This window comes from Coccinella septempunctata, chromosome 1 (assembly GCF_907165205.1).
Source record: "Coccinella septempunctata chromosome 1, icCocSept1.1, whole genome shotgun sequence".
In the NCBI taxonomy this organism is placed as follows: Eukaryota; Metazoa; Arthropoda; class Insecta; order Coleoptera; family Coccinellidae; genus Coccinella; species Coccinella septempunctata.
The window spans coordinates 3,259,616-3,285,240 of NC_058189.1; the positions used below are offsets into that span (position 1 = coordinate 3,259,616).

Consider the following 25,625-nt stretch of genomic DNA (forward strand, 5'->3'; position numbering starts at 1 on the left):
AGAATGTCTTTTTTGAGCTGCTTTTTTGGAAGGTTTTTATGCCATCGAAAAAACAAATGGCATTTCAGAAAAAATTGGACGCGTTGCTGGTTTATAGGAAAATTGCTTGAAATGGATCTATGTACGGCGCAAGTTATTTGCATTTCAAAGATAATCTCAAAAGCCTGTAAAATTCCCTATCAATCATACCATATAAGTAGTATGAATGCTGGGTGTAAACGCACGGTATGAACATTATACAGGGTCTTTACAGATCATTGGGACATTTTCAAAGATAATTATTCTTTACCGATCCATTACTAGTAAAATAATTTCACGAAAATTCGAAATTGACAGGCACTCTAATAATTATTCTATTCCCTATCTTTATATTGAAATTTCCTGAAATTCTCTGTTGAATTAAACAGATCAATTTACCGTGAAAATGTCGGTTTATCTGCTTCAGTATCAGAAGTACATGCATGAAGAACCAGTAACTAAATAATTGGAAACATATAATACTTGATGTCGATGCTTCCAATATCATAAAAATCACTTACTGCTATCAGGAATTGTTATAGCGAAAGTAATTTCAGCGTTCAAGCAAGATTTGCTTTTATTTACCACGGTAGTTTTATTTTATATGCCATATCTAATCGAATCCCATTTTGAGGTTTGAAATGAATGATACTCTACTGCCAAGACAATAGAGTGATCAACAAAAAATTAAATTTCGAGATTAGGACGCTTTTTACGATTATTCTGATTTTAATTGGGATCTTGAACGTTAGCAACAGTTCGAAAATTTACTCAGAAATTGGGAAAATCTAACTGGTTAATTACAAAAAATAAATGAATTCTTTCACATTCATTGGCTACGTGAAATGTTACTGTTTTCACATTACTTTAATGTTAAGTATTCTATTTAGAATCCTCTTGCAACAGAATCGTAAATCTTAATTTTTTTTCACAAGTAATTTACCAATCCAATTATATACTTGGCAAATAGTGAACCAATGTTTTGAAATATGAAAATATTTGGGGAAATAATCCGTAAAACGTATTTTTTTTCAATTATATTTGTACCTTTCGGTTGCTTTCATCATTTTACAATCCTTGGAATGTCCCTGGCTCTCAAATCCAAGTGATATAAAAGGAAATTTATATTGTATTTTTAAGGTACCTAAGTTTTGACATTATTCAGGCGTTTTTTTCGTTTTTCGTGCATTATATTTATGGTTTAATTCATAGACAGGGATTTATTTATTATTAGACTATGGTTTAATCACAGAACGCCTAAACTTCTACTATGTTCTGCGATGAAATCATAGTCTAATAATAAATAAATCCCTGTCTATGAATTAAACCATAAATATAATGCACGAAAAACGAAAAAAAAAGCCTGAATAATTTCAAAACTCACCTTGAAAATACAATATAAATTTTCTTCCATATCACTTGGACTTGAGAGCCGGGGACATTTCAAGAATTTTAAAATGATGGAAGCAACCGAAAGGCACAAATATAATTTTGAAGAAATATGTTTCCATTGAAAGAGCTTTTTCCATTATTTACAAGGTTGGCAAACGTTCCTGAACTCGTCCATTCTTCCACTGTCCGATTTCCATCTAAGGCCCGTTTGCACCAATCCCCCTTAAACTAAGCGTAGATTAAAGTTAATGGACGCTTAAGTTTATTGTCAGTTGCACGACTGTGGCTTAACAGAATCTTAAGTAAGGGACCCTTAAGTTTTCATATCTAGTGATATTTCAGTTTTTTATTTTGGTGCAACTTCATTCTAGTCTAATAAAGCCTTTTCATTGGTTGGCCGGTTGCCGATGATCGTTGTCATTTCATTAACCTAACTTTATTGTCCTGTCAGTCAGTGTCAAGTGAACTATTACAAGAGTGACAACTTTTTGTTGCTGAATTAGCATTATGATTGATAAAATGAAATGGATTGTCAAATAAAAGGTACCTGACGTTATTAGAAAAACCACAGCAGTTCTGCAGCCAGTTTATGAGTTCAACAAATTATCTTAGGTTAGAATCCCGCCCTTAAATACCTAAGTGGTCATTACAGGAACGCTTAAATTTAAGGCTAGCTTTAGCCATTTAAATGTCACTTTACAGTTGGTGCAACGTAATTTAAGTTAAGGGTTCATTTTAAGGGACACTTAACACTTAGTGCGTTTGGTGCAAACGGGTCTAAGTAATTGATACTTTCTATAATTTCAGAAGTCCATAAATGCTTTTTTTTGGATATTTGCTTCTATAATTTCTTTAATATTCTCGTGATATTTTGAAATATTAAATATTTGAAACGTTGAAATCGAAATAAATGATCTAATTGCATTCATAGCAACAATAGCCCATTGGATCTGTTTTCAGTATAATGTTGTTATGATTGGTTATGTTCAATCAAATGACCTCGAATTAGCTGATTTCATTGGATTTCTACTAGAGCAAAAATTTTCAGTCGAATCGATGGAAAATAGAAGGAGTTACAGCCAAACGAAAATTCAAGAAAATTGAGAAAACCCCCTGTATGTCAGAAAATAAGTACCTAAGACACACATATATATGAGGTGTTCTTGAACTTAGCTCAATGCCCTCTATACCCTGTATAGTGTATACCACTATATCAATATCAATGTTTCATTCTTAGATGGTTATGCGAGACTCTTGGCCTCATTTACAATGTGATTCTTTTTTCTAGGTACCATCAGAAATGGGCAATAAGCCGTCAGTGTCGGAAGGCGAAGATGACGATGAGCAGCGACCGCCTCTATCTATCAAGAATGCCAAATTGCTGGGATCTGAACTGGCGAATGGTGCTAACGCTGGCGACGATGTTGACGAAGACCTTGAACTCCCTCCACCGATGAAACCTATTCAAGAGCCAATCTTGGTTACGTCGCCACCACCGGGAGTGCCGGACATAGAGGAAAATCCGTGCAAGAGGGTAAGTTTCGGCTGGAAATTTTTTTTTCGAAAACCTTGAGGAAATCGCCAACCTGAAGAGTTTCTATAGTCTCAATGTCGTAAGATTTATATGAAAAACTGCAGTTGGTTCAATATGTTGATCAGTACTATGATTTACCGAGCGTTCGTCTAAATCTGGGCTATGGAATTTTAACAGATGAGGTGATAACATCAAACTTTAGTGTAGTTCTGACTAAAATCATTCAGGGATATATACCCAATGATAAAATGGAAAAGATCATTTTTGTTTAACTTCATTTGCCGCATTTCAAGATGGAGATAAATTAATAATTAATATTATCTACCAACTTGTATAATGCATTTTTCATCGAGGAACAATAATTATCTAATGAGGTTAATGAGATGCAAGTGGTTCAGTTTGTGCTTGGAAAAAATAATCAGGGCTTCAGGGCCACCGATAAAAACATAATAAAAATAAATGCCTTGTTCTGAAGTAGAGGAGTTCAGGAAAGTACATGCTTTCAATCATATGGTTGGATTTATCAACATATTATCATTTTCTACTCACTTGAATGAATCACAATGTATACTTATGTATTTACATGTTTAATGAGACTTTGGAAACTCAAATCAAAATGTAATTATTAGATTATTTATCATAATTACCTACATGATTCTCTTATTCCGCAACTTTTGTTTATTGTTGTTTCATATAATTTATGAAGCTATGTATTAAAACAGAATTATTACATATTAAACTACTTCGAAATTATTCTTTCACGTTATGTAAAATAGTGGAATATTTGTAGGAGTTCAGTCATTCATCATTTCTGGTAATGAAGAATCTTGCACAGAAATAGTGTTGTGTTCAGAGATTCTCTACTTATTTTACTTTGTGAATAAATATAATATTTCACTTACACATAAAAAAATCATCGAAATCATCTCCATATTGCTATTTTCGTTTTTCATACTAACTTTTCTCTTCCATCTACAGGTTTCTAGTCTAACATTAAAATCGCTTGAGGGCGCCACTTCTGCAGATCTAGCTGAAATAGAGCAGATTGTGAAGGAAAGAATGGTGCGGCTCGAAAACATTTTTTCTATTTACATTTTGCAATTGGCATGACTCTTTAACGTTCTGTTAATTCAGCATGTCGTTTCTTTCAATTTGATTTCTTTTTTTTATTTTTTCATGATTTTTTTCGTTATACTTTTGTCTCCTAGTCATTCTGCTTCTTCTGCTTGTTGTGAACTGCACGTTATTTTGATTTCATTTCAACACCATCACCTCAATTCTGCACTTTTTTTGGGAAATATTCAAAGGAGGATAATTCCTCTAAACATAAATGTATGATAATATAACGACTAAATATTTTGCATCCAAATACGTGTTTCTGGCTGTATGAGTTCGAACATATACTATTTCAATTGACTTCAGTTATGTGGAATTTTCTAGTAGTAATAATAAAATGAGTAAGTATGCCTTGATAAATACATGCACAATACAAAATTTTACAATAATAAAGAGGTTCAACGTCCTACTTCAGATTTCATAAGGAACAAAAAAATCTCAAGGTTTCATCTCTACTCTTATTACTAGAATCTTCAACTTTCTGAACATCCTGACATTGTTATTTCTGTAAATAGCTTTAACTAGACATTTTCCTATCATTTCTATAAAATTGCTCTCGAATTCCTTCGTTTATAGGAACAACACTCGGAAAATGCCCTTCTCCGAGACTCTAAGTCAAATGAAGCCACCACTGACCACATCACCAAACACGAGGAGCTAACAGCGGCGCAGTACTCGTCCAACGAAGCTTCGGCTTTGGCATTCAGCGGTGATGAAAGTGACAATAAGCCACCAGACGATAATTCGATCGACAACAGTAAAAAAATCGACATGTTCTTGAGAAAGAGGGAATTCGTACTGAAAGAATTGGTGGATACAGAGGAGGCTTACGTCAGAGATTTATCACTGATAGTGGACGGTTACATGAAGACTATGAAAGATCCAGATTGCGAAATACAGATGCCCGAAGATCTGGCAGAGGGCAAGCACAAAATGGTGTTTGGAAACGTGGAAGCCATCTATGACTGGCATAAAGAGTAAGTTTTTTCTCTTTTTGGAAAGGCTCATCTTTAAGATGACCTTCTATGGAAACAGGTTGACCAAAAAATATATGCTGGTTCCAATTTAATGCAGAATTTGGTGCTTTACAATTTTATAAAGAAAGAGTGGTTAGTTGATATTCAGATTTCTTTGAGAGGATATAAACGAGAAACCAAAAAAACATTTTTTTCTAGGACACATTTCTGGCCGCCAAAAGCTAATGAAGTCATCAAAAAAATAAAACATTCTGTAGGAATTAGATTTTTATTGGGCAATTTCTTGTCCTAATAGAACTGGACTCTTAGGTCATATCACCTGCCACTCTCTATTGGAAAATAGTAGCAATGGTGTGTCTAACATCAATTTTCTCCAAATTTTGTCTCCAGAATCTGTGACCAAATATTGTTGTATTAATTTCAGGACACCTATATAACATTGACACTGTCCTGCTGCAAGTTGAAATCCCATAATGGCAAAACCAATATACAAATCCAATATCAAACAAATTAGGTGAACACAACTGTGTTATCATGTTTCATTTTCGATCACCAATAGCATTATTTGCTTGAATAGCCTCACTTTCAAAACATTATGATCCAATGATACCTCCAGCCCACAATCCTAACCAAGCAGTAGGTAACACGTTGTCTCCAACTGATTCAGTTGGAATAATCTCTTCACTGGTATCAGCAAAAAGTTCTGTGCAGTAGTATAAACATTGATGCTTGGGTCATAACCGGAATGAAAATCAATTATAGTCATTTCTTCTGATGACCGGTTTTTCTTTTCAGTGTGTTTCTCATATCAATCAAAAAAGCCATTAAGCATCCCATTGAATTAGCCCAATTGTTCAAACGGTACCAAAGGAAGCTTCACATGTACGTGGTGTACTGCAAGAATAAGCCTGTATCGGAGTACATCGTATCAGAGTACTTGGATACTTACTTTGAAGAGCTAAGAGTGAAACTGGGACAGAAGTTACAACTTTGCGATCTGCTCATCAAGCCTGTTCAAAGAATCATGAAGTATCAGCTGATGCTCAAGGATATACTCAAATATACGGAAAGAGCTGGATTGACGACCGAAGCAGAACATCTGAAGATGGCGTTCGAAATAATGGTTATCGTCCCAAAAGAAGCTAACGATATGATGGATGTTGGTAGGCTACAAGGTTTCGATGTAAGTATTGGTCCATTATCATCAAGCATCAAGCATTCCTTTCAGTTTCTTCTACTTCTGTTCTTGGAAAGAAGATTATTTCTCATAGAATAATTTGATGAATTTTATGAATAACAATTTTCGACGTTTTTCAGGGTAAAATTACAGCACAAGGTAAATTACTTCTGCATGGCACGGTCACTTGTTCCGATTTACCAGGATCGAACAACTCAACGATTGGAAAAAATAAAGATCTCCAAGTATTTTTATTCGAACAAAGCATAATTTTCTCTGATATAGTGGGGAAGAAGACCCAATTCACAAGTCCACAGTACATTTATAGAGCTCATATTCAGGTAAGGATAAACAACTTCGAAAAAAGGCTACAATAATTTCCACAGCCCACTATGTTATTTAACATATTTTTACTAAGTGTCGCAGATCGGAAAATTGGTAACAGTTTTCTTTCGTTTCGGTTTGTTTTCTGCGAATAATCCTCGACTGATTTTTTCAGGTCAATAAAATGAACTTGGAGGAGAGGGAGGATTGCTTTCTCCTCAAATCAACTGATCCCAACAAACCGAATGTGGGTTTTGTGTGCCAGGTACCAATGGACGTGCTCGATCAATGGGTAACTACAATCAAAAACATACTTCAAACGCAAAAAGACTTCTTGAAGGCCATTCAAAGTCCCATCGCCTACCAGAAGGAACTGACCAAAGAGTTGTGAGTATTCAGCAGGCTTACCTACCTGGATATGGGAATGCTTTAAAATTAACCAACTGACTGGGGTAGTCTGGTTCTTAATATTTTTCCTGCAATTCTGCTAACATTACTGATTCCAACTGGCTTTGCAAAAGTAGGATGAGGTTAGATGTTTCTTGAATATATTATTATATGACTTTTTATCATATTTCTGTTATATTTTCAATCTTCCATTATTATACATATATATCTATGAAGTATTTAGATTTGCATAACATAAAATCTAATAGCATCAAAAGTTTCCACACCTTATTAAGAGATAATTTCATCACTGAAACGAATAAAAATCTAGTGAACAAATTATTTCAGCATATGATTTGTTATTGAATATACCAATATAATCTGTACATACTTTTCAACGATTATTATTTCACGACTCGTAATGATTGGTTATCAACATAACACAATTGATGCCAAAAAGAAAGCAAAATAATATTTTTAGTGTGAATCATTAAGGCAGAAATGGAAAAGATCTGAATAAAATTTCCAAAATCTAATGCACAATCATTTTCGTTTTACGTGCAAAATATATTTTTCATGGTGGCGTTTTAGAATTTTTTTTTATCCATATTTCTAGACTTTTCTTTAATTCGCATTTTGACGAATATTTCCCTTAAATTTAACGTATATTAATCTCGACAGTTTCGATAAAGGGATGTTTCTTGAAAAACGATACAGAAATACATCCGGTGTTCACCGTCGGGTTTTTAACCGATGTCCAGAGATAGATTGTTTGGAGTGTTTAGGTTCACTTTCGCGCCGAAAAGCAACCAGATGTTACTTTCGGCTGCGCTTATACAGGGTGTTCTACGAGCTCTATGACAAACTTTGACACATGGTAACTGTGCTTATTGTAAACATTTTTTTTTTTCGTTTGAACATATATCCGATTCGTTTTTGTTTAGAAGATACAAGCATTTGAAAAATCACATTTTTATGTTCGAATCATAATAATTGGGACGATACAAATTGTTCAAAGTATCCACCTTCGGCTTGAATGCAAGCTTCATATTGATGAACTAAAGATGGCGTTACTCGGCGGATCAGATTTGGGTCGTATTTGGTTTGTTGCATCTTGAATTGAATAGAAATCTAAGGGATTTAGATTAGGCGAACGAGATGGCCATTGTATTGGTCCTCATTGACCTATACATTTATTTGGGAAATGTTCATTCAGCCAACTGACTATGGCATATGGATTCTGCAGTGCCCATATATGTTCATTATGGTTATTGTTGATTCCATCTTCAGTGAAACAAGTGTCAAATGAATAATTAAAATAACGTCAATCACCGTATTAACCGATATTTTCTGTAGGCCTACTCAATCAAAACATGAAAAAAAAATTTTCAAATGCTTGTAACTCCTAAACGAAAACAAATCGGACCTATGTTCATAGGAAAAAAAATGGTCAAAAGAAGCACATCATCCTTCATTCAAAGTTTATCATTGAGCTTGTAGAATAATTATCGCTGTACGACCAAATAATCAGCGCTGGCCTATTGAGGGGCATGACAGTTTTCAGATGATCGGGATTTTACCGTACCATCCAGTAATAAATATCGATTTAGAACTGTATACAGGGTGTCTGTAAACAAATGCGAAGGACTTAGGGAGATGATTCCCCGATGAAAATAAACAGGGGTAGTTCCTATGAATTTTTTTCGAAATGGACCTCCTTTCCAAGATACAGCCTTTGGAAGGCGATGGCGAGTTGACGGTTTTAAATTTTTTTTACGGGTTCAAAAAAATACTGAGTCATAAAACTAAACATAATATGAAGCACTAAGTAGATGTTACTCACACAATTTTTTTAGATCTCATAACTCCATTGTTAGGGGTTTAAAATAACCTCCCATACATGTTGATATTTTCAACCCCTAATAATAAAGTTACGAGATCTAAAAAAATTGTGCGAGTATCATCTACTTAGTGCTTCATATAATGTATAGTTTTATGACTCAGTGTTTTTTAGAACCCGTAAAAAAAATCAAAAACTGTCATCTCGTCATCGCCTTCCAAAGGCTGTATCTTGGAAGGGAGGTCGATTTCGAAAAAAATTTATAGGAACTACCCCTGCATATTTTCATCGAGGAATCATCTCACTAAGTCCTTCGCATTTGTTTACAGTCACCCTGTATATTTTTCATTTTCGATATTTCTAGCTTGCCCTTTATTTCCCTCAAGTGATCTCGAAACTGCAATGCCCGAGAGGCACCGTACGGACAAAACCTGATGATTATTCTTCATCTGGTTGTCATCGGGTAAAAACCGGACGTTGTGAAAGGAACCTAACTAAAACTGATAACTTCTATTTCCATACGCCCATTTCTTTATCATACTCCATACTAATGCCTCCAATAATTGGCAACCGAACACAAGTCGTTCCAAGTTCATGTTCATTGTAAAGGAAAATCTTTGAATTGAACACTTGAAACAGAAATTGAAATTAAGACTGACGATGAATCAAAATGAATTTTCAAAGGTGAAAAAAAATTTGAATAGTTTCATGTGTAGTATTCACATTCTACGTACCAGTTGTCAAAATATTCTTGTCAAAGTACACTCATTACATCTGATATTATTTCTTCTAGTTCATAAAACCAACTTTGACGATACATACTCTGAGCTTGTATGACTTCTTATTACGCACCAAATATATTCAAGATATGTCCTCACCTCTTTAAACTGCTTCAATTGAACATGTCACTTCAAATTTTATAAAGGAGTCATTCTAATTACTGTCATATCCTGTATTTCCATATTGTGATAGTACCTAACTTACGAGGTGATGGAAGTAGTGAAGAAATTATTCCAATTTATTTTTGTCTCGAATCTATTATATGTCTAGCAAATTTGCCTGTATTTGGAATATGTTGAAACTCATTTAGCTTCTTTATTTTTCGACTCTTGTATTTTAACAAAATTCTATACCAAATATTGGCAAGTTTATTCATGTTTCGGAGAGTAACCATATCATCCTGCTTTGTTTCTAACCTGCTGTCATTGTTCTTAAGGATTTATACAACGTTTGACCCTTGCGAATTTCTCGATGGAAATAGAAAATGGTAGTCATTAAATGGTGAAGATTGATTTTCACATATGGTTTTCTTATTTTCACTTCAAAATATTTCTTTGTGAAAGAAAACATAAAAAGTTTGAACTACCATTTTTTAATTCCAGATTTTGCTCAACACTTTCTTGATATGCTCATGCAAGTTGAAGAATTTATATTTATCGAAGTAAGCTTTATTTTTTCGAAATCTTAAAACTAAGAAATTCATGAAGTGAGCAAAAATCGCAAACACACACAAGAGAGGAAGATAATCTGTCAAACAATCGATATTTTCACATAGTATTCTGGTATTTTCTGTTGATAAATTTATGATGACCATGTGTAAATAGAATGTATGTTTGTATATAATATGACATTACTAATTGGTGAACAATGAAATACAAATTTTCAATAGAATAAAAAACGTAAAAGAACTCTTAAGCTTTTTCTTACTGACTAACCCTAACTTCTGAAAAATGAACCAAGTTTTCATTGGCATGAGATTTGTTTTCGATTTTCGTTGATTTTTTTTATTTTTTATTTTTTTGAGGATCAAGAATTGAATTGGTTTCAATTGGGTTTCAAAGTTTCAGTGGGATATTCATAAAGGGTGACAATTTAAAAACTTGCCAGTCCAATTATGTCACGACAAGGATGATTTCAGAGAAAATGCCGGAACAGGTCAATTTTTATTCGGAGGGGGGACATATTTTGAGCAGAATTGTAAGCCGAAATCTCCTCAACTCTAGGTGTAGGAGCTATCACCCCTAAATTCTCAATAGGGAATAGGGGGTAAGCTATACCTCAATTGAAAGATCACTTGACTCTCTACATGAATACTTTGGTTTGCACATTTTTATTGAGTTCTTGAATTAGTTACAGGGGCTGACAATTTGAAAATTTGCCAGGCCAATTATGTCTCGACAAGGATCTTTTCAGAGAAAATGCCGGAACAGGTCAATTTTTATCCGGAGGGGGACATGTTTCTAGCTGAATTGTAAGCCAAAATCTCCTCAATCTTAGGTTTGGGGGTTGTCACCCCTAAATTCTTAATAGGGAATAGAGGGTGAGCTATACCTCAATTGGAAGACAATGGTAATATGTAGAGGGACATATTGTCTTCCAATTGAGGTTTAGCTCACCTTCTATTCCCTATGAAGAATTTAGGGCTGATAGCCCCTACACCTAGGTTTGAGGAGATTTCGACTTACAATTTCGCTCAAAATATGTCCCCCCCTTTAAAAATTTACCTGCTCCGGCTTTTTCTTTGAAAACATCCTTGTCGAGACATAATTGGCCTGGCAAGTTTTCAAATTGTCACCTCCTGTAACTACTTCAAGGAATCAATAAAAACTTGCAAACCATAGTATTCATGTAGAGGGAAAAGTAATCTTTCAATCGAGGTAAATCTCACCCCCTATACCCTATAAAGAATATAGGGGTGATAGCCCCTACACCTAGGGTTGAGGAGATTTCGGCTTACAATTCTGCTCAAAATATGCCCCCCTGTCATCCTTGTGACATAATTGGCCTGGCAAGTTTTTAAATTGTCACCTTGTATAATCTATAACTATTAACCCCAAGGCCCGTTTGCACCAATACCCCTCAAAACGAGTACTTAACTAAGTGTCGTTTAAAGTTAATGGACGCTTAATTTTATTCCCAGTTCCACGACTGTGGCTTAACAGAATCTTGAGTAAGGGGCTCTTAAGTTTTTATATCTAGTAATATTTCTGTTTTTCATTTTGTTGCAACTTCATCCTAGACCAATAAAGCTATTTCATTGGTTGGCCGGTTTCCGATGATCGCTGTCATTTCATTTACCTAACTTAATTGTCCTGTCAGTCAGTCAGTCAAGGATTGTCAAATAAAGGGTACCTAAGTTTATATAAGTACAACACTTTCTTTGTAAGGTCTTGTGTGAATTTGTTTTATTGATGTTGAAGAGGAACGTGAAAAAAAATGTCCTCATTGTCCTTGTTAGTACGAATACGATGAATGATTGCCAAGCAAGTGGTGGTAATCTACAAAGGGCACTCAACTTCTCAACAGAAGAAAAGAGTTTGTTGCTAACTAGAGTATGATTTTTGACACAAACTTGAAAATTGAAAGACTGATGGCATAACAATAAAGGCAAAAGAAAAGGTTTGATATTCAATAATGAATTCATTCAATTTTCAAAATCCATCACAAATGTTATGTAGCCAGTTCAACAAATTATTTTAGGTTAGAATCCCGCCCTCAAATATTTAAGTGATCATTACAGGAGCGCTTAAATTTAAGGTTAGCTTTTGCCATTTGAATGTCACTTAACAGTAGGTGCAACGTAATTAAAGTTAAGAGTTCATTTTAAGGGACACTTAACACTAAATATGTTTGGTGCAAACGGGTCTTAGTATTTTTCTTCGGATATTTCAATACTTTCGCTGGCTGTTCCTGCTGTAATAAGTCAAAACAGCAAATTCAGAAAAAGTACTGAGAATCTATTAAGTTTCCTTAGAAAGTTAAGGGCTTCTTCTATTCAACATTTTGTGCTTGGGAACAATCTGGTTAATTTTTTATTTCGTTTTATTTATTATGTATTTCTGTTTATTTATTCGATTATTCCCTGACCAGTTCAAGTTCGGATCTAGCCACCATGTGGGATCCGACTTATAGAAAGACAGTGTCAATGACTAGTAGTACCACCTCCGCATCATCCGTTTCTTCGAGTAAGCCGGCACGAAAAACGATTCACAAGGCGAATACCGTTGGTATACCGGATCACAGTGAACTGAATGAAAATTGTGATAAATCCCCAGCTCCAACGAAGCACAGGAGTGGGAGGATATTCGAGGGCTTTGGATTCAAGCATTCACTCAAATCGAAACATAAAAGTGAACCTTTGCCCTTAGATTCGCCCAAAGACAATAAGAGTGAAGTGCATCGTAGGTGGTCGGAGACCAACCAGCCATCGGTAAGATTTTTTTTGCAAGAATGTTGTATTATAAGTATTAATAGGCTTGGAAAGGAGTTGGCTATTTTGAGCATTAAACTGAAAAAGAAAATTAAAAATTCCGGATGAAAAAACATTTTCTGGAACATATCAACCATCAACAATTTTCAGGACCTCAAGTTATACTTGTTTCGAAAAAAGCTAGTATTTCAAATGATTCATGTGTTCATAAATGTCCGAATTCTACATTATACAGGGTGATTCATAACTATTGGGACATAGGCTAAGGGCAGATTGTTTGGACCAAAATATGGCGATAGGACCAAATATACCTCAATAAAATAATGCTGTGGAAAAATATAGAGGACGTAAAAGTTGAATTTTTTTTTTCGTTTTTTGCTAATAATTTCACTGTATATTTTTTCATCCGATTTTAAGGAAAACACAATTGAACAGTTCAGAGCATCGGAAGGGGATTTGAAGTAACGATTCATTTATCTTATTTATTTATTTCGACGATAAAGCATAATTAAAAACAATGTAACATAAAAAGAATAAACTTAAATTAAATGTTCTACGTGGCCTCCTCCGACTTCTATTCCTTTTCTAATTCTTTTAATAAAGGACTTTCGAACTTCGAAGAAAATATTATTCTGTCCCCTTAAAAAAAATTCAACTTTTACGCCCTCTAACTTTTTCCACAGCAATATTTTATTGAGGTGTATTTGGTCCTATCGCCATATTTTGGTCCAAACAATCTGCCCTTAGCCTATGTCCCAATAGTTATGAATCACCCTGTAGATGAGTTCAAATTGATGACTTGAAAACGCTATAGTGAAGAAGATGTAGAAAATCATCTCAGCATAAATTGAATGAGTTATGCTGTCGCAATCTGTGCATATGTGATTGAGAAATTGTGAAGTACCGACATATTTAGGTCCTGTCTGGGAAAATCGCTTATTGCCGGCCCTCTGCCGACAAAGTCAAAAATTATTCTTCATTTCAGACAACTGGAAATATTTTTCGGCAATTCTGCTTCATAAATTTTCAAATTTCCAAATTGATACATGTAAATTTTAAACTGAACAGAGTCGAATAAATTCTGATGCTGAAGTATAAATAAATCTCTGTTGTAATATTATTTTACCGTTGCATGCGCACTTAAAATTTTCGTATATAGCCCGCATTGTCAGTATTATGCAAAAAAAATTGGTGTTCACTTTAAAATGATCTTTGGGAAAACAGAATATTATACTGCTTTGAGAAGTGAATGTTTTTGTAGAATAGCTTTCTGCTTGTGGCTTTGTACTTAATGTTATTATATTTGCGCTATGGAGTCCTTTACGCTTACTTATAGCTCAACCTTTGAAGATATCCACACATTTATGCATGATGATCAAATGCATATTCTGTTTCTATTATTATACGACTATTTCAGTTCCTTGTTTGCATTTAAGGTATGTAGGTATCAATGTTTGAAGATTTGTTCAAAATTCCATTAAATTTGTGTTAACGGGATTTAATAAAATATAATTTCATTTATTATGATTGAATATTATCCCTTAAATTACACTTATATAATATATATTATTATATTATATTAGTTATACTCAAGAATATAGCTACAACATACATACATATCTTTTGAATAGCCGAAATGATGATAACTTTTTACCAAGGTATATTTATTTCCCTTCTTTGAAAACTCGCTTTTTACAAATCTTCAAATACTGGGGTCCCTTTTCGCTATATGTAAAGTGTTTTTTTTGCATTTCAAAGCTCTATATTAATACGATAAGGGTAGATATTATATATTTTATAAATTTGCACGTTTTTTTCTCTTAGGTATCCTAAAAGAGCTTGGAAACAGACTGACTAACCTTAGATATGAAAGGTGTAACCGTGAATTTTAATTACCATTAGAATGGAATTTTTCCGTTGCACGAAGCACTGCATCAGTATATTAGGAATTATTATATGAAATATGTATTAGTTAGAGTTAAAGTGTCTGCCATTAAAATAAATAGACAATTTGGTTTACAGTAGGATTGCCTGGAATTTCTTTACGAACGGTGAGCATGATCATATGAATTAATCACCACTCATCACTATCTTCATCATAAACACGTGTTTAACATTCTCATGCATAGTATATAATACTTATCTACTACTACCACTTCTAAAAAAATCAAGATATTTGTCATAATTATGGGATCTGTGTTGAATGTACTGTTATCATTATTTCATGATGATGAAAAAGGTTACCCATATGAAAATGGAAAATCCATTATATATATCCGACACTGCTAATGGATGAAACGAATTTCCTGTGAACTCATAGAAATGAATATCACTTTCAAAACAATGTTTTATTACCATTGGATTAAGATTCAGATTGATCTAGAGTGGTCATTATTTCTGTAATGATCGCATTTAAGGAACAAATAATCGTCAAAATTTGTTTTTTCCGGAACCTTTCGGACCATCAGGTAATCTGGAGGCGAATTTGGGATATCTTTGGGGGGGGCAAAAAATGGCAACAAATAATTGCATTGTCGTGCTTGCCATCGGCCTTGCTTTGCTGTCTGTTTGGAATTTTCTTAACGAATATTTGCATATCGTACAAAACTCTCACCAGTCAGTAGTTCTTACAAGTGTGTTTTACACCACTTCTGGAATAATAATAAATAGTTATTTCCCTAAAATAATTGCTTCAAATCAGCTCGATGAACACTGATACTGGACATTCAACCTTGGAAGTTGGAAGCTCTTCTTCTCCAGAGTTCAATTTTGCCCGAAATTCTTCAATTGCTTATGATCTTCATTCATTTATCATCAATATTTATTTATCTCTCGTCATTATGTTTTTATTATATGTGGTTTCAGTTTTCTTGGTATTTTTATTGTATCGCTTCGAACCCATCAGCATCTCCACTAAGTATTGATTTCATTACGTTCCAGTTATTCAGTTTCACACTAAACGATGTCTTTATTCTCATATTGATGAACAATTTTTGTCGGAATTTCTGTAGCTGAGTCAAAACAACAGGAGCTTCTGATAACCTTCTTCAATACAATAATATTGCCTAGATATATGAGAAAAAAATATATAGGTATTGACTATGAGATATTTGTCATTCAATCTCAATTCATTATAATTTTGTATTTTTATGGCATAAATAGCTTCATTAACAAGTTGAAAATCAAAACTTGCAGTTGACATTATTCCCTGAACTTTGACCAAAGTCCGCACATCATGAAAAATTTGGCAAGAACTGCAAGAACATTGAAACTATCATTTTTATTTCTAAACTTTTTGTCTTTATTTTTTTTGATGATCGCCATCTGCCAATTAGATTGGTACTTTGTAAAGGTCATATCAGTTTCGTAGGAAGGCTGTGGAAACCCAAAATCAATCAGTATCTTTATACAGGGTGATTCATAACTATTGGGACATAGGCTAAGGGCAGATTGTTTGGACCAAAATATGGCGATAGGACCAAATATACCTCAATAAAATATTGCTGTGGAAAAAGATAGAGGACGGTAAAGTTGAATTTTTTATAAGGGGACAGAATAATATTTTCTTCGAAGTTCGAAAGTCCTTTATTAAAAGAATTAGAAAAGTCATAGAAGTCGGAGGAGGCCACGTAGAACATTTAATTTAAGTTTATTCTTTTAATGTTACATTGTTTTCAATTATGCTTTATCGTCGAAATAAATAAATAAAATAAATAAATCGTCACTTCAAATTCCCTTCCGATGCTCTGAATTGTTCAATTTTGTTTTTCTTAAAAACGGATGAAAAAATATACAGTGAAATTATTAGCAAAAAACGAAAAAAAAATTCAACTTTAACGCCCTCTATCTTTTTCCACACAATATTTTATTCAGGTATATTTGGTCCTATCGCCATATTTTGGTCCAAACAATCTGCCCTTAGTCTATGTCCCAATAGTTACGAATCACCCAGTATATAAAGGCTCTTTGACTCGTACAAATATTTTAACAGTATATAAGAGGACATTAGAGGTTAAAAGATACACCTCTTTTCTTTGCCATTTTTCCTGAATCGGCTCGGTTTAAGATGCAGGCTGTTGAAAAACCATAAAAAAATGTTATTTTTAGTTCTATCTCACAAACGGTTTCATCGAATGAGATGATTTTCGGGATATAGTTTTTCATTTATTTGATGCATCTTTTTCGAACACAAGATATCACCCACGTCTTCCAGTTTTCTCATTATAACCATTACGTACCATAAAAATACAAAAAATTCAAAGAACCCAACTCTTTAAACTAAGTTGGTTGCTATTTAATGAATATTTAAACGTTTTGTAAAATAAAAGTATTCTTCATATTTTCTCGTATAATGTTCGAAAATTAAAAATATCTGTGATATTCGGAAAATTGGGGACTTTGGCTGAATGCAACTCTGTTGAAAAGATCCACAGGTGTGTTGTCATAGATTTAGCTTGTCATTCTGAAGGTAATTTTGTTTTTCCAGGGGTGGCACAGCTCATTATGAAAACTTAAAATAGGCTATATCTTTTCATCAGGGCCGAATCGGAAAAAATGGTACAGGAAAAAAGTGTTTCTTTCGACTTCAAGAATCTACTGTTAAAATTTTGTATAACAGTTATTTCATGTGAATTGCGTTGTCATATGCACAAATCATGGTACAAACTGCTTCCATCTCGTATCGAAAATGTACTGTACGGTGTCTTATGACTGCATCGTTTTCTAGGTTTCATACCACTTATGAAATTAGTTGAAACTCAACTAATTTTTCAATTTAACACTGAATAATATAACAAGAGAATGGTAGATTGCTATTAACACCAAATATAAATAACTGCATGATACATAAATAAGTTTAAAACAGTTCATCGTTCACAGAACTCGCAGTATCATGTATCACGTACGATGTCAATATCCTGAATCGAGTGAACTTAACATCAATTTCTTCCAACAGCCTGACAATACCGTGCTGCCGCCCGGTAGTCAAGCACGCTTGGTTTGCGAATGGCCCGACCTTACATTGGGGGACATAGTTACCGTCGTCAAGCACGATCCCACCCAGGGCTATCTCATCAAAACGAATTCCCATCTGGAGGAAATTTGGGTCCCAGCCCACGTGCTCTCTGTCTACAATCGCAGGCCGTGGTCCTTCAAATTCAAGAAACCGGGCAGAAGATCTCACGAGAACTCGCTGCAAGAAACGTCCATAGCGGAAAATCCCCTACCGGAGTTCATCGAACACCTGAGAGACGCGAACGCGCAGTGCGGTTCGGAGGTGACGCTCAGGTGCCGCATACGTCACTGCGGTCGCGCCACCAAGATATGCTGGAAGAAGCTGGAGCCCGAAGTGGTCGTCTTACGTAACGCCAAACTGCACATGAGCCAGAGCGAGGAAGGTCTGGCCGTGCTGACGATCGAAAATGTCAAAAAGTCCGATTCCGGAAAGTACTCGGTCACCATCTCCAACGAGTACGGCTCGATTGAAAGCACCTCCGTTCTGAGCGTATCGGAGCCTTTCACCCCCCTCCACGAACCATCCATTCAGGTCGTGTCCTGTTCCAGCGTGCACTTGACGTGGGAGAGCACCGCTTACGACAAGTTCTATCTGGAATACTGCCGATTGGGTTCGGGCGAGTGGCTGACGATCAACGGTGGCCGAATCATAGAGGCGAAATCGTACACGATAGAGAACTTGACTCCCGGGGAAACGTACAGTTTCAGGATCATCGCGGCGCAGAATAAACTGATCAGTTTGCCGAGCATAGCGGTGACTCTGCCCGTGGCCGACAATCTGAGATGGCAGCAGGAGCAGTTCAGGAGGAGATACGTGGAGTTGGAAGAGCTGGATAGGGGCAGGTTCTCCATAGTGAAGAGGGCGAAAGACAGGGGGACGCAGGTCGAGGTGGCACTGAAACAGGTGACGAGGAGAAAACAACCGCATCACATAACGCAGGCGGAGTATTCCCTGCTGGCCGGGATGCAGCACGTCAATATCATTAGGGGATTAGCCTTATTCGACAATGCACCGCACCCGGGGATAGACACAATAGTACTAGAATTGTGAGTATTAACCTTGAGTCAATTCCTATTGTTTAATTCACAACCAATCGACCAACTTCAACCATGTCTTATCATTAAATGCAACTTGGGTGCTTAAAATAAGTCAGCCCTTCGAATTTTATCAATGAATTAAAGGGTGTTTATTAGATCCCATGTTTCTTCATAAAATACTAATGTTTCCGGAGAAGGTAGAACACTCACTATTTTTTTTGCTGCATCTTTAATAAAAACTCTAAATATTTCCCAACCACGATCTAGAACGACTTTTAGTTTTTGAAAGCTCCTCACAGTGTGTAGTGTGTGGAGTATCGTCCATCCACCCAAAATGGCAATAGAATATTGGAAGATTTTCAATACCTCCTGCTTTCATGACTCCACTTAATTAAAGCATGCTAGGTCAATAAGAGAAATATTTGAGAATTCTGAGCTGAGTGGTGTGGAGTAATGATTAAACCATTTTTCTTTCAATACGTGCAACCTCATCGAGAAACAGAGAATTATGAATGGGCTGAATCTCCTTTTTCATATCAACGAATGAAAGTGTTGTACAGAATTAATGTATTTTCTCTAATACCACTCCCATGACATAAATTGATTGTTTTTCACAGGGTAAAAGGTCCATACCTGTTCACATACCTAGGCGAAAAAGAAAGTTATTCGGAAAGTGAAGCGAAGAGTTACGCCAAACAAATGATTGCAGCTTTATCTTGGCTGCATAAAAAAGATTTATCGCATTTAGATATCAAGGTTAGTATACGGCTGCTTTTCATTGTTTTATCTCATTTGTATCAAGTATAAAATAGCTAATTAAGAAAGAAATTTCCAGATTCTGCATTTGTCTTTATATTTTTTTAATAGCTTTATATGCTTTCAATGTTTGACTACCCCATTTTAAAATAGGCGGGAAAATGAGTATGAGCGATTTGAAGAGTTATACCATTTATATGAAAGATGCCTATCTCATATCAGTATAGATATGTTTTACATTAACTCTTGCTGGTACAGTGTCTACTGACTCTCATACTTAACGTGTTCCATATTGTACAGCTTTTATTCAAATATCTTCAAAATAATATATGAGGATATATTGAAAAATTCTTAGCCTACTATAGAACCAAACAAAATTCCAATGTCAAAATATTTTATTACTCAACATATTCTCCTCTTGATTGGATACATTTATTACAGCGAACCTACAATGTCTCTAAACCTTTCAGAAAAAAATGTTTCTTCTTGCTCTGCAAACCAAACCTCCACAGCTTCTATTACCTCCTCGTTGGAAGAAAATTTACCACCTTTCAAACTTTTTTCAGTTGAGGAAAGAGATGATAGTCGGATGGAGCCAAATCTGGTTAATAAGGGGGGTGTTCTAGTAATTCAAACCCTAAATCACGAAGTTTTTCCATGGCAACATGAGATTTGTGTGCAAGGGCGTTATCCTGCAAAAACAAAATACCTTTGGATAGCTTTCCGCGTCTTTTCTCCTTAATTTTTTCCCGTAGAGTGGTTAGTAATGTCGAATAGGAATCTCCGGTTATTGTTCTACCCTTATCCAAAAACTCGATCATGAATCTCCATGGCAATCCCAAAAAACTTAAGCAAGAACTTTCCCAGCAGATTTTTGGACACGAAACTTCTTAGATCTTGGAGAACCAGAGTGTCGCCTTTCCATCGATTCTTGCTTTGTTTTTGGATCGTAGAAATGTACCATCCATGGTAACAATTCAGTTTAAGAAGTCTACATCGTTTTCAAATCGAGCACAGATCGAGCGCGATGCATGTCCAAATTGACGTGAACTATATGATGAACGCGTTCGTATGAAATATTCAGTGCTTCAGATATCCTTTTTAGCCCAATTCGACGGTCTGATAAAATCATGTAATGAACTGCATCGATATTTTCGGGGACTGACACAGAAACTGGCCTTCCCGATCGGTCATCATCTTCAATAGAAAATTTACCTCTTTTGATGCTTGCAGTCCAATTTTTCTCGGTCTCATACGAAGGACATTGATCACCAAGGGTATTAAGCATATCTAGGTAAACCTGCTTACCTCTTAACCCTTTCAAATACAAGTACTTGATGATGGCTCGATACTCCAAGTTTTCGATTTTCACAATTTCGGTGGACATCTTATTTCTTTTAATTTATCTAGTAACTCTGGTTTACTTTTTTGACCTCAAACTTCACCCTGACACTTCTAATGAGTTATTGTTCGTTGCTATGGTAACGCAATATTTTTTTTATGCATGAAACTGGTCTAGGCTAACTAGATATCAATACATCTTACGAGGCGAACTGCGAGGGCCGAAGGCTCGAGCCACGTCTGCGGCGAATTAGGCCGAAAAGGTGAATCTACCAAGAAGGTAGATCTACGGACTTACTAGTACAGTTACTATTCGAAGGATACTTTGGATCTGGAAGGCGAGCTGTAAAGGGCGCGATGAAAACAGCTCTGTTAGGGGGCACAATAGACCTCAAGGTCGCAGTGAACTGTAACCCCTTCTCACTATAACTATATATACTATTCGAATATCTTCATAATAATATATTCTTAATTATAATAATTGAATCATTTTCTTGAGTATAACAATCATAAACCGAGATCTTTTTTTGCAGCCAGAAAATGTACTTATCGACGTATCCAATCCCACCCACGTCTTGAAACTGATAGATTTTGGCGATTCCGTCAACACCCAGAAGAACGTGATCCTGCCACCGGCTTGCCTAGAATTTGCCTCGCCAGAATTGGTGCTAGGACAGCCCGTTGGGAAACACACCGACTTCTGGGCGGTTGGTGTTTTCCTCTATGTCTTGCTCAGTGGCGTTTCACCTTTTCTGGACGACTCTATGGAAGAGACAACGGCCAATATTCTCAAATGCGACTATTGTTATCCGGAGCAATATTTCGACCGCATTTCGAACGCGGCAAAAGAACTCATAGGGAAATTTCTTGTGTTGGTACCCGCACAAAGGCTGTCCATGGAGGAGGCGTTAACTTATTCCTGGATCACCGAGGTGAGTTATATAATAAGGTACACAATGAATAATTTTCGAGTAAATGAACCGAAAGTGCATAGAAGAATTAGGTCTAATCTGTTCGATTAATTTGGAGGATGAATGTTAACAAGTGTGAGATGTAGGGGGAGTCCGGGAGACTTGCTCAGGTAGGAGACTTAAACCACCTCAAATATTTCAATTCAAATTTCGCGCTAACGGTAAATAGCTTGCGACCATAGACATAGAGACATGGACTGAGCAATGTCAGCATGAAATTGTCTTTTTTATAGAAAGAGAGAAATGATCGTCGGGCATTTACCTGTCACTTTTTTGTTCACATAGAGGGGAGTGTGGACCAATCAAAATTCTAGAAAAAGACAAATGCACGCCAAATGTTTAGTTTCTCTCCGTAACTTTTTTTGATCATATTTCATGCATAGATAGAGAGGGAAGGCACAGTCCTTGTCTATATGTCTATGCTCGCGACATACTCGTAACAAGGCACAACTAGTTTAAGTTTAATAGGTGCGTGGTTTTATTTAGGCCCGGTACTTTCACCTTCAAATAAATTTTATTCACTGTCAATAAGTATCTGTCGAATAATTTCCTATCTGAAGGATACCTTATTTCGGTGCTTTCAGATGAAATTATTTGACGAATAACAATTCTGTGAAAACACGGTATACTACTTTTCACTGATTAATGTAAAATAAGAGACCTCATTGTAGAAATTGTTATAATTCCAACTAGAAAGCAAATATTCCGTGAAAATCACACAAAAAATAACCATACATCCAGAATCTTGAAAATTCAACCAATAATGACGTACCGACATTCGATCTATGACAAATAAAATTTTATTGACGAGTTTCAATGACAGATTTATTCGATGAATAACACTATCTGAAAGTGAAAAGACTGCATTTTTACTTATCCTAAGAATAAGACTTATTTATCGAATAAATTTAGTTATTGGCACGTGAAAGTACCGGGCCTTAGTTTTATTGTTTTCATTGATTAATATTCTTTTTACGAACGAAAACCCTTTTTAATAATAGTTGTAAAAGTTTAAAGAAAATATCTGTTGAATAGACTAAAAGGCAGTGCGGAAGACTTGACCCATGCTATGGTCGAGAGACCTAATCAGTGGTCCAAGTTTCCCACACTGAGCTTAGTGCCGCAGATTCAGGTGACTTGGGACCATTTTTCAATTCAAATTGTCGTATTTTCAAAACGTTGACCTGTTTTTATCTGAAAAAGAGGATCGAATATGCTTAATGACTCAGATAAGGATATATACCATGCTCCAGAATAAGGATATAAATTTTGAAAAAAATAAAATATACTTGTCCCGAGTCACCCACCGATTTGGGAGGCTTGGGACACAAGTTAAAATCTATTGATTTTTTAACTTTCAAATGAAATAGTTGACTTGGGACGGTGTATAGTTTCAAAAAATTAGAATTCGTGATTATATAGTTGAAATTCGGTAAGGAAATTAAATGATAAAACCCTATTACAGCGAAAGTAAATATATTGCAACTCAAATGTAAAAAAACTGAACAAAACAAGGGAACTTTGATTTCTTTCATTCTTTTGTGATTTCTTTGTGGAAATAACGTAAATAATAATATCCTGCAAAAAATCGGCATATTTCCTGTTGCCAATGCGCCGCTTGTATCTATTCGGCATTGTCCCAGGTCACTCTATGAAACAACAAAATACATGAATGAGATCCGTGTTGCTGTTTAATTTGTTTCATCACATATGTAATATCCGAATATCCCACGTATCCAGAAAAAAAAATTACACATGCACAAAGTGAAACACATGTACAGGACACTAGAAAGTTTAAGGGCCATAAAAAAAAGCCCTTTTACTCTCCTGAATTCGTTAATTTCTCCAGTCAATTCAAACGCTCTGGACACAGCAATCTCAACATGAATTAATTGTTGAACTAACCGATAAGACGCTACACAATCTTATAAGTTTGTCCCTCTACTCATAAATGGTAAGAAAGAAATCTGCAAGGGGGGCAATTATGTCCCAAGGTACATGGCTGTTACCCGAATCTACCAGTAATAGATTGCTTCAAGAAAAAATTGAATAATTGAAATAAATATAAAAATATACAAAGGTAAAAAAAAATAAAAAACATCTCGGAAATAAGTGCGAGTACCTTTGAGATAGAAAATATGTATTTCTTACGCTGATACATCTGATTATGAAAACTTTGGCATATACAATCGTTGGTCATTGGAAATTGTTTTCTTTCAATGTTTTTCGCCTGATAAACAAACTTAAGGTCAAGTCTCTCTCTCCCCCTGTTCAGCTCTCCTATGGGTTAGGGACACATGAGCCAATAATTTCTGTACTCAAAATGTTCATCCTGCCATCACTCTACTATTATCTATCGTTACCTATTTCGGCATGATATCTTGACGCAAAAAATTAGTTGCTACCATTTACAGATACAACTTAAGTAGCTTCAGAGAAAAAAGGGGTTCAACTCCCCTGGATTTCCCATATTCAATCATCTACTTCAACATTTCAGAAAATGTCAGACAAATAAAGCCTTCCTTCACAGTGAAGGAAACTTTCTATAGTGTGAAATACTGGTTAAGTTCGCGATGCAATTCTAAACCGGTTCTGAATCTTCTGAGAGGTGATAGATATCTAGCGAATCGTCTAGAATCTAACCTAGGAATTCACGATTCCACCAATGCACAAAGAATGATGGATATATTGCAGGTGATACTGGTTTGTTTCGTTATTTTTGCATTGGTGAAAATTCGAAATTCCCATCGATTCAGAATAGATTACGAATTGCACCGCGAACAAAGCTATTAACTTTGTTTGTAGTAGTAATGCATCTTTGAATTTATCAGAAAATTGCTTTGATCGAATGAAACCCACAACTAATGATTTTTATAGGATGGCCCATCTGTTACTATTCCATCTTCCAACCTGAGAACATTTATGCAACGAAGGCATCCAACGAACGTTTCTGCATCACCAACTAGTCCACAACCGAAGCCCCACAATTTGTTCTGAGGCGTTTTGATATAGACTTTTTTCAAATTTGTTTTACGAGACTTTTTAGTATAATTGAAGCATGTGATATTGATTTTTAAATCTGTTAATCTTCCTCTTAGCCATTAAAGTATATTATGTAAGAACTGGATTGATTTTATAGTAACGTATGTAATTTTAATAATTCTTTTCAAATAATTTAGACCTTTTAAATATTTATATGAGTATTTAGATGTAAAAAGTGTGATTGTTATTTATTCAATAAAAATTCAAGAGATTTCGTTGACTCAACGGTATTTCTTATGGAGGGAACAAGGGTAGGTACTTGATTAACAGAATATTCGAAAAACGATTTTTTTCTTTCGTTTTCTTTGATGAAATTGAAAGCGCAAGAGATAGATCCATAAAGCAACTGGCCAGAGACGACAAAGTGACTCTACTATGGGTACCAGGGCACTGCGGTGTTGAAGGAAACGAGAAAGCCGATGAACTTGTAAAAAGAGCATCAAGGTTCATACCTGCTGGATCTGAGCCTTTCTGTGGGCCCGGAAAATA

General features: G+C 35.3%; 1 protein-coding gene across 1 annotated transcript in view; it reads left to right on the top strand.

Annotated features, from left to right (window-relative positions):
- LOC123322580 (kalirin) overlaps positions 1-25,347 on the top strand; it is a 247,743-nt gene extending 222,396 nt beyond the window's left edge. Inside the window, exons 23-33 of the mRNA XM_044910525.1 lie at positions 2,699-2,944; positions 3,923-4,006; positions 4,637-5,037; positions 5,833-6,220; positions 6,355-6,555; positions 6,714-6,925; positions 12,636-12,975; positions 17,930-19,035; positions 19,644-19,782; positions 21,657-22,055; positions 24,972-25,347. Coding sequence (XP_044766460.1) covers positions 2,699-2,944; positions 3,923-4,006; positions 4,637-5,037; positions 5,833-6,220; positions 6,355-6,555; positions 6,714-6,925; positions 12,636-12,975; positions 17,930-19,035; positions 19,644-19,782; positions 21,657-22,055; positions 24,972-25,091 — 3,636 coding nt within the window. The 3' untranslated portion in view covers positions 25,092-25,347. The remainder of the gene's footprint in view (positions 1-2,698; positions 2,945-3,922; positions 4,007-4,636; positions 5,038-5,832; positions 6,221-6,354; positions 6,556-6,713; positions 6,926-12,635; positions 12,976-17,929; positions 19,036-19,643; positions 19,783-21,656; positions 22,056-24,971) is intronic.
- The last annotated feature ends 278 nt before the right edge of the window (positions 25,348-25,625 follow it).